This window comes from Tachysurus fulvidraco, chromosome 8, assembly GCF_022655615.1.
Source record: "Tachysurus fulvidraco isolate hzauxx_2018 chromosome 8, HZAU_PFXX_2.0, whole genome shotgun sequence".
NCBI classification, from domain to species: domain Eukaryota; kingdom Metazoa; phylum Chordata; class Actinopteri; order Siluriformes; family Bagridae; genus Tachysurus; species Tachysurus fulvidraco.
In genome coordinates this window covers 8,330,938-8,341,053 of record NC_062525.1, presented here as the reverse complement: position 1 = coordinate 8,341,053, position 10,116 = coordinate 8,330,938, and the positions used below count along the sequence as shown (strand labels likewise).

Sequence of the window (10,116 nt, the reverse complement as noted above, 5' to 3'; positions counted from 1 at the left end):
TAAATATTTCACGACTGCAAACAAAGTAAATAATTGAGTTGTGTGCTGTTAATCTCATTAAATTCACGATATTCTGAATATTATAACAGAATATTAACACGTGGACATTAATGTAACCCTGTCACATTTACAGTCTATATATTTTTTTACTTTTACAGCATTTTTTTTGTTTTGAATGGTTTGTATTTATTAATATGTTTTGACTAATATGTCTCAACCACAACACCCATATCTGCTCGCTGAACATCCTTTAATAAGCTTTAATAATAATAATAATAAGAAGAAGAAGAACAACAACAACAATAATAATAATAATAATAATAATAATAATAATAATAATAATAATAATAATAATAATAATAATGTATTTTTCACTTCAATAGTACCTGTATAATATAATACTTATTTATAACCTTTATTTCTGGTGCACTTTCATCCATTGCTTGCACCAATAAAATGACAGCGTTTGAATTTAGTCCCGCCTTTTATTTCACAAGCTCTTACCTGATTGGTTGGAGTTGTGCGCGTCATGAAACGTGGGAACAGCAGGAAAAAATTGAACACAAGGAAGGAAGAAGTTCACAGGGTTTCACCACCTTTGTTGCTTCGTACTAATTGCTTACTGTGTGTCGGATCTACAGCAACTGTTCATTTTCGGTTGTTTTGAGGGATCCAGGGTGCTTATTTGTAAAGAAAAGTTATGATGTTATTCTAGTATGTGGGACACAGCGCAGGCTTTAAATGTGTAAATGCATGGACTGTGATTCTTGTTGTTGTTAAAGAGAGAAAGTGGGTTCATCATCATCATCATCGTCTCCATGGATTATATAAATCCCCTAGAGCAGAATAAGAGGCAGCGGGAGGAAGAACACAGCCAATGGGAAAGCCAGGCGGTAAATATGTCCTGTTTTATAGAGATACCAGTTGTTCAGCTTATAACTAATTATCTGTATCTGTATCTAGTTAACTAAAATATATATTAAAAAAATAAATAAATTGTATTCTAGTGGTTAAGGTGTTGGATTACTGATCGGAAGGTCATGGGTTTGAATCCCAGGTCCACCAAGCTGCCACTGCTTGTGCCCCTGATCAAGTTTGACTATTCTGGTTTCCTTTGACATCCAACAACATACCTACAAAAGTAGCTCGATGATACACTTATTTATACTATAATTACAAAAATAAATGAACATTGAAAAGCAGAAGGAAAATCGTTTTGTGACATCAGTTATCACAACACCAGTATGAAAGATATCATCATATTATCCAGACAACTGCTATTGATAATTATTATAGTAATCTTGGCTTATACAGGACTTACGGCTCCGTCAGTTTTGTATAATGAATATGAGCACCCACAACTATCAAAAACTACCCGAAAACTTGTATTTGCAAAAATATATAAGGAAACTTGTTGTGCTTATGAAACTTTGATCCATGTGGAGACAGAGCTCATGTCAGGGGCAGAAAATAATTAAATGGCAAAACTAGCTAGGCTGAGCCTGTCATGGAAACATTGTGCTTATCAGATTGTCAGGGGTTGTGGTTAAGGTGTTGGACTACTGATTGGAAGGTCATGAGTTTGAATCCCAGGTCCAATCTGTCAATCTGACACTGCTGGGCTCCTGAGCAAGGCTTTTAACCCTCAATTGCTCAGTTGTATGAATTGAAATAAAAAGATAAGTCACTCTGGATAAGGGTGCTAAATGCTGTAAATGTAATTGTAGTAAATATGAAGCCAAACTGTCTCCTAACTCCTTATTATTATTATTATTATTATTATTATTATTATTATTATTAAACGCAGGGACACCTTGCCTTTAAACTGTTTCTATTGCTTTAGTGCTACTTATTACTTTCGAATTACTACTTCCAGCTATAACTTTTGCATTTCTGAATTTTTTGTTTGTTTGTTTATTGAAATTTCGAAGAAAACCCATGCAATTGAAATGACTTCAAAAACATTTCAATATTCTTAAGATTCCCACAACAGGTTTTTCTTTTGATTAGATAAAAAACAACTTGCAGAGACATTGTAACTAACAGGTCATTTATTTCGGACTCCCCTTCTCTGCCCTTGTTAGAATGACTCTCAACTAATGTGGAGTACTATTATTAGCAGATATAAATTATAACTCAGAGAGTGGTATGCTGCTGTAGGCCTACAGAAGGCCTGTGACTTGTTGATGTTGCTTTGATTTGGTGTCTCATTGTCTGCCTTCGCTTAATTACATGTAAGAAAAGAACATGCACCGAAATGGTAAGCTGCATCGAGGTCAAATGTGATGTTATGATGGACAGTCAAATGGACCCATGGGACACTCAACAAGTTGGCCATCAAAACGGCGCCAGTCCAAATCACCGCATCGCCGCTATGGTAAGAATGTCGACCTCAGCTGCTTGCTGTTGTACAGTGTTTAGAAAGCCCTTGGGAAACTCTGAGTCACTATTACAAAGTACTAAGGGGAAAGCCATAAAAATGGCTTACAACAGAGATATGCACTGTCTCAACAGTAAAGGGGATTGGTCATAATATTTAATCTTTGTTCTTATTTGACTGATGTTTTAATGGTAAGTAAGAGAAGAAAGCCATAAAAAAAAACAATTATACACCCAAAATATAATATATTCAATTTTTTATATAATTTATAAGATTACCATAACACAATATTTGAAAACATTTCTATGACATGTTTGCTAACAAATACAGAAAAAGAGACTTTAAGAAAGTGGCTCGATAATACATTTATAGTATGCTTACATAAATAAATGAACATTGAAAAGCAGAAGGAAAATTGTTATCACAACAGCAGTATGATTATATATCATCATATTATCCAGCCAACTGCTATTGGTAATTATTATAGTAATCTTGGCTTATATGGGAATTTGTCAATTTTGTATTATGAATATGAATTCAATTTATTATGAAATATATTATATAGTTATCTGGTTTCCTTTGGCATCCAACAACATGCCAACACAACATACCCTCCAACTGACTAGAAAACTTGCATTTGCAAAAATGAGGCAGAGCTCATGTCCGGGCTGGAAAATAATTAAATGGCAAAACTAGCGTGGCTGAGCCTTTGTGATTATCAGATTGTCAGGGGTTGTGGTGGCTTAGTGGTTAAGGTGTTAGACTACCGATTGAAAGGTTGCAAGTTTGACTCCCAGGTACAACAAGCTGCCAATGCTGGGCCCCTGGGAAAGGCCCTTAACCCTCGATTGCTCAGTTGTATAAAATGTAAGTCTTTCTGGATATGGGTGTCTATCAAATGGTGTAAACTTACAAGCTTGTCATCAGGCAGGAAATCGCTAAATGTCAGTTTTTCTGAGGTATAATAATATGGTTGGTATAGATCTTGTAACACACTTAAACCTTACAAATGCCAAACACCACTGTTTCTGCTCCCAGTCCTGGATGATAAAGAAGGAGGGTTGGTCGTCTGCCGAGGGGCTGTATTTTCCCAAACTCTAGCAGCATCCATAACAACGTGCTGGCTCCGAGGTCACCCGGAACTAGTGAACAAAACAAGAGGCAAACTGCCCCTTCACCCAAAAAATAAACATAGAAGAAATCTGGGTTAGGATTTTATATCTAAGATCGGTGTTCATTAGTGTATTTACTAGTGTTGTAATATGGTCACAGTGAAACTAACTTTCAACTGTGTATATGTGAACTTTTCTGTAGGTTCTTGGCACAACTCAGCAACCATGTCCCAGGTGCATGGCTGGAGAACCGGTAAGCTTTACAACTTTTTGTTTTTCATTTGTCAAGAAAAAGTAAGGTAATGCTTATGTAATATGCTTGTGTAATTGTTAGGCTGCGGGTTCCGGGATAAGTGATTAGTTTGCACGCGATTCACTTCACAAGCCGTCTTCACTTTTAAAAATTATTTTACTTATTAAAAAGGACAAATCTAAAAAAAGCATTTTTTAATTAAAATCATGTATCAAGCAAAACAAAAATCCAGACAAAAGTTTATAAATACAAATAAAAATATGAAAAAAAAAAAGTAAACGAGTAAAAACGTATAATAACAACAACGTATTAAAAAAAACGCATAATTTATTATTTCAAATAAATAGCACAACATAGAGTCTGCTGGAAATTCGCCTGTAAATGATGTCCCTGTATATGTTATGTCATGTAGCCATATTAAAATTATGCCAATGTACAGGCTTTAATTTCACTGTTATGTGTAGGTCCAGTGTGCTGTTTTTAATCACAGTTAAAATGATTTTCGTCACAGGAATAACCATTTCCAGGTCTGAATACTGCAATGAAGTATTGCCCAGAGATGCATATTTGCTTATTTAAGAATGGGAAGGCTTTGCTAGAACAATTTACATATCTTGTATCTAATGTTACCAGTATTGAAAGATACCATATGAGCCATATGCACAAGAAATATACATACTATATTATAATATAGACCATCACTGTCTGGACTTTTGAGAGTCGCAAACAACTGGAACCAAATCCTAGTGTATGTCAGCGGCGGCGTTTCTGGAGGTCTTGGAAAAATGCCCTCTTTAAAAAAAAGAGAGAGCATACTTACGATGGATAATGAATTTATTATATTTATATCTATTATGCTTTATTATCTTACAGTTAAGCTATTTTCAAAAACAAATAAACAACCAAAAACTACGGTTAGGGTTGGGGTTAGATTATCAAATAGGCCACGCCTGCACGATTACGCAATATCTGTTACGCTGTTCTGAAATCCCTGGAAATAAGTGCATCCCGTGTGTCAACACACTTGGCCAATAAACCTGATTCTGATTCTGATCACACCCATATGTGTTTCTACCCCAAACTGTAGCCGCACACAACTGTACAGAATGTCTTTTTATGTTATAGCATTACATTTTTACATTACATCGAGCCCCATGAATATATATTGTGTAGGCTTGAGTGGAAGAACTCGAGTGTTCTGATGGAAGCCCTGACATTTTTCCCACTGAACACCTTTTGAATGATCTGAAACACTGACTGCGCACTAGGCCTTCTCATCTAACATCAGTACCTGCCCTCACTAATGCTCATGTCGCTGAATTTGCTTGACATATCTTTTAAGTTTTCTTTCTACCAAAGTTCTCCCACACCACCTCATTCCTACACTCCCTCGACTAGCTTCTGGTAGCTGCCTGCATCAGGTTTAAACCAGGCTTGTCTGGTCCAAGCATCTCTCAGGTTAAAGGAAGGCATGCATAAAGACGCCTCTGTGTTCTGGTTCTTTGGTGATGGAATACACTACCCTAGATGCCAAGTGGATGATGGCGTCTGATGAAAATGTAAACGTATGTTCAGCAAGCTCATATGAATGCAATGGTCATGTTCACACATACTTTTGGCCATGTAGTGTATTTTATCATTTAAGTTTTCCCACTATTTATTTACTGTATAGATTTTCCGCATCCTTGCGGAATCTTGAATGGCAAGTTAACTTCATTTAGGTCAATGAATGGTGATTTCCTGCATCTGCATTTTAAAAGAGCGCATCATGACCGAAACACACACACACACCACACACACACACCCATTCTGATATTAAAAGTCAGGCATAACCATTTACACAAATACTATTTAATGAAATATTAAAAGAATTTTTTACCACATTTCCTCAGATAGATTTGATCAGATGTATACTCGTTGGATTATTAGCGGATTATTCGTCAAAGTGGAACTATCACAAACTTTGTTTCGACATCGCTTTATTTTGAGATTATGTTGAATTTGCCGGCAGCGTAAATGCCAGGAATCCGATGACTTTGGGAATTTCTTACTTTTGGAAAATCAATGCAAGTTCACGACAATAAAGAAATGCACATCTGAAACGCTTTACCTGCAGGCCGTAGCGCCTAGCGTCTGATCTCGCCGCCGTGCTCTTTTGATCCGTCTTAGCCGAAGTCAGCATATATGAATATCAATCGCAAAGGGTTAATGAACATAACATGCACAAAGGTGACCTGTGTCACATCAATGTTTGCTCTGTGTCTCTCTCCCAGGGCCATATAAATCATATCATGCAGAGGTATTGATCATGAGGTCAGACAGGTCCTGGAGAAGATGAATAAGGAAGCAGACTGCACAGATCTCTGGGAGTCAAGGAGCAGCCTGCACTTTGGCCAGTTCATATCACAACACGTTTTGTGCCTTATTTATCATCACAAGTACTCGACTTCTCCGTTCTAATGTAGCCTGTGTGTGTTTTTATTTCTATTTAATAGACCAGCACAGATTTAATGGAAGGGCTTGCCACAGGTAATTACTAGTCATTTCAGGTTATCACATTCAGTACGAGTGCTAATTTAGATACTACAGTGTAGTATGCAGGGCATTTAATGATGATTTATAGCTGCATTTCATTTCGTTTGTGTATTTAGTGTAGACCAAATGAGTTTCACGTTATTACTATGTCTAAGGGATTATGTAGAATCAAAGGTTTAGAAGGGAATGTTTTATTCAAAACAGTAATAGTCTTCTTGTTTTTTATTAACTGCATTAGGTTAGATATAATGCATAAAATCATACCTTTTTTTTCTATTCTAGAAATTGTCAAATCTGGCCAGTTGTTAAAAATTGCACTGAAATATTTTCTGTTATAAAGGCTTTGGTTCTTTGTAACATTTAATAACAAAATGTATAGTGTTGTTTATTTTTTCTGTTCCATGCTGTTGTCTGAATAACTAATTGTGAACATAAAGGGGGGGGGAAACAACAGATTTTTATTTTTGTTTGTTTCATTATTTTTCTTTTTTTTTCTTTTCTTTTTTTTCCGTTAGCAACAATTTCAAACACTGTAGTTATGTAACGCTTGACATAAATGCTGATTTGGTGAACATTCAGTTTGCTGTTTATAGTTTTGGTGTTAGATTTCCATCGACGTTATCAGTTCGATTCTCCAAAAGGTTCCTAGAGGATAACATGCAAGGTTTTATATTAAGCTATTAAGGACAGCTTTTTTTTTCTTTTAAATTCTAAAAATGTACTTTCCCCAACAAACACCAGGTGGTGCCACAACCCTCAGAACTGCCACCTACCCACACATGACGATCCACGTTTAATTAATCACCACATTGCTCAGGTCTTATAGCAAGCTGAACCCATAATCAAAACGATTGCTGGCATGTTCAACTGAATCCATCACAAAGCAACCTTTCTACAGTTTGGTTGCTGTATGATTTCTTCTGATAAACTGAATTTACATCTCATCAGCTATAATTTAGTCTTCAAAAAGGAAACAGAAAATTTACATTTGACTTTATTGTGGCTTGATGAAAGGAAAAGCTTTTTATCCGTATTCTCGGAGGAGATGTGCTTCTCAATTTGACATAAGCGTCTTTCATCCAATTTAGCCAGCTCGGTCTAGCGCTGCTCTACGTTTTATGAGTCGCTCATAAAATAGCCCTCCCGTTCCACAGACTTATAATGCTGCCTGTGTTGCAATGAATTCATAAGTCATAGTTTCTGCACTTGTAAGTTATAAAGGAATTATTTCGGCTCACGAGAAGCCGCGGGGATAGCTGGAAGTTTGTGGTAAGTCAACCAAGATGGATTTAAGTGTATTACCAGCTCAATCTTGTCCGTCCTCCCCCAGTGTTGCCTCTTGTTGCCTGAGAAATGAGAGAGCGAGCGCACTCAGACAAAGCTTGACCTCCAGGGACTGGCTCTCACAGCCTAGATTTTCAATAATGTGGGACAATAAGGCTTAGGCCCCTAACCTGCTGCAATATGCTACAAGTGTAAAGAGCTTAGCCACTAATAAAGTAGCCGGTGAGTGTGTGTGTGTGTGGGGGGAGCTCATCTTTGGAAAACTCATATTTGGAGATCAAGTGTGATGAGATGTTGTGCAGGGGTTGGAGGCAGAGCTGGAACTGGAGCTGGTCAACCTCAGCAATTGCCATTTGACATGTTGGATATGAATGAGGGGCTCTATGTCAATCCCCTCTGAGGCTTTATGACAGGTGTACATCTGTTTACTTTGATGTCAGCTTTTTGGCTTCATAAAGACATTTTTCTTCTCTCCGTCGCTTGCTTGCCGTGACCTGTTTCTGCAGCTTCTATAAGAGAGCCAGGCTGCTGGTCTGTTCCTCGGGGAGGTGAACGGCTATTATGGCTTTATTGTGGAGATCAGCAGGTCATGCAGCATGCCGTACATGCACAAAGGGAACATTTCCGCTTATATTTTCCCCAGTCATCAACATGGAGATGAAGACGATCATAAAGGGCATTGTCCTCGAACATGCAAACAAGCAACAAACCTAAATATATGTTACAGGATTACTTCACAGTATGGGTTTTAGCATGTTGCGTAATTTACAGTAAACAAACGAATTATGAGGGTCTCACTTTTAAAAAAAGAGAGCGAAGGCAACATGACGGAGTGACATTAAAAAATCAGTTTGTCTTAATGCTTTCGTTCTCCTAACATCAGCCTGCTCTTTTCATGTCTGTATCCTTTGCCAGATCACATATACTCTTACTCACTTTGTTTATTAGTCTTTGATCCACAATATTCCAGGCTAAGTTACACCCATGCACTGCAAGGTGAACCTATCGTCATTGTTCCCTATAGGAACCCAATACCCGTGGAGCCTTCCCTCTCGGTGCACAAAAAAAACTCACCTCTTTTAGTAACAGAATTCTCCAAAGATGCTGAACAAAAGGTCACACACAAAGACACAATTTTATGCTCCTTTAATGAGTCAAATTTGCTCTTCTTTTCAGACACCGCCTCAGTGTTCACTTTAAGATACACAGCAGATAACCAAGCCAGGAGCTTGTGCAATCCATACAAAAGTGTGTAATTGATGGAATTCAGATAAAACTGTTGATTGTCATTTCTAACACTGAAGGAAGAAAGTAGCTGGAGAGATGTAATTGAACTCTTTACAGTTCTTCTTTAATTCTCTGTATAATAAAAATAGGTGGATCTTGGAAGAGACTAACTTCCTGCAGGATGAAGGATTATGTACAGTATAGACCTCTGCACACTGTGTCGAATGATCACATATTGACAAGGAACCTTCAGAAACCTATGACCTCATGTTAACAATCAGATTTTTTTTTTTAATGTAGTGTGAAAATGGATGTAAATGGAGGTCCATAGATCATACTTTTATCCATTTATTTATTTATCTATCTATTTGTTTGTTTGTTTGTTTAATAGGAAATACCTTATTATTCATTTTGTACACCAAGAATCCTTTTTTTTTTTTATTATTATTATTTTTTTTTAAGTTAGAGCTATATAGGTGTTATAGGAATTGCATGAACGACTCAAGCGTGATGGAAGAAAAATTAAGACAATTTACAAATCTTTAAAAAAAGGGGGGGGGGTAGATTTATGCTCTGCATGTTTCATCTCTAATAGCAATGTGCATCATGAACAGGATTTAGAAAAGAAAAATAAACCTGAAATGTATCATTATACTGACTGATGGCTTTACAAATAATTAGTATTTCCATTCCAGGCATATGTATCATATATTCATCATAGGCATTATATCTATTGTGATGCAGTTACCCCTAAGTACTGAAATCCACTGTAAAGTATAAACTCTTCCAGCTGTTATTTATGCCAGATTTGACTTCCTAGGTGTTTCTTTAGTATTTTGATTTCTGCTCTCCTTACTGCAAACATGTCGTCCTGCTGTAGCCTATAGATCTATTTAGAACTTATTCGTTTAAAATGAAACAAACACCAAATCATGGAACAAAAAAGCAATTTATTTTGTAACAGCTTATATTTTAGTACAACTCTTTCTCTTGGGATTTTTTTTTTCTTGCTGGAAAACAATGACAGGACTGATGCTCGTGTGTTTTTAGGTTATTTACTTAGCTGGATCACCTCTGTGGCTCTCAGTGAGCCTTGACAGTGCTCAGAGCTCTCTCGGCGCTCAAAGCAATCCCCCACAGACTTATGCAATGTACACGGAGCCATGAAAGGGTGCAGAACGCTGCTGTCAGTCAGCAGTGGGCCTGATCTAATGGATGAGCTGTTGAAAGTGTTAAAGCACACACACACACATGCATACACATACAAAGGCCCATCCTGAGCTGTCGAACACCAGGTTGTGTCAGAAGGTTTGAAAAGAGCCAAC

At 37.0% G+C, this 10,116-nt stretch overlaps 1 protein-coding gene across 1 annotated transcript; it reads left to right on the top strand.

Annotated features, from left to right (window-relative positions):
- The first annotated feature begins 535 nt into the window (after nt 1-535).
- Nucleotides 536-6,858, top strand: si:ch211-221j21.3. Its single transcript, XM_047817749.1, has 4 exons — nt 536-893; nt 2,240-2,377; nt 3,695-3,745; nt 6,019-6,858. The coding sequence occupies exons 1-4, from the start codon at nt 819-821 to the stop codon at nt 6,049-6,051; spliced, it is 297 nt and encodes a 98-aa protein (XP_047673705.1). The 5' UTR covers nt 536-818; the 3' UTR covers nt 6,052-6,858.
- The last annotated feature ends 3,258 nt before the right edge of the window (nt 6,859-10,116 follow it).

Excerpts from the sequence above, each read along its gene's own strand:
- si:ch211-221j21.3 (XM_047817749.1), top strand. The coding sequence starts at position 819 with ATGGATTATATAAATCCCCTAGAGCAGAATAAGAGGCAGCGGGAGGAA. Across the intron at positions 894-2,239 it reads GCCAATGGGAAAGCCAGGCG|AAAAGAACATGCACCGAAAT; the intron begins GTAAATATGTCC and ends ATTACATGTAAG. Across the intron at positions 3,746-6,018 it reads GGTGCATGGCTGGAGAACCG|GGCCATATAAATCATATCAT; the intron begins GTAAGCTTTACA and ends TCTCTCTCCCAG.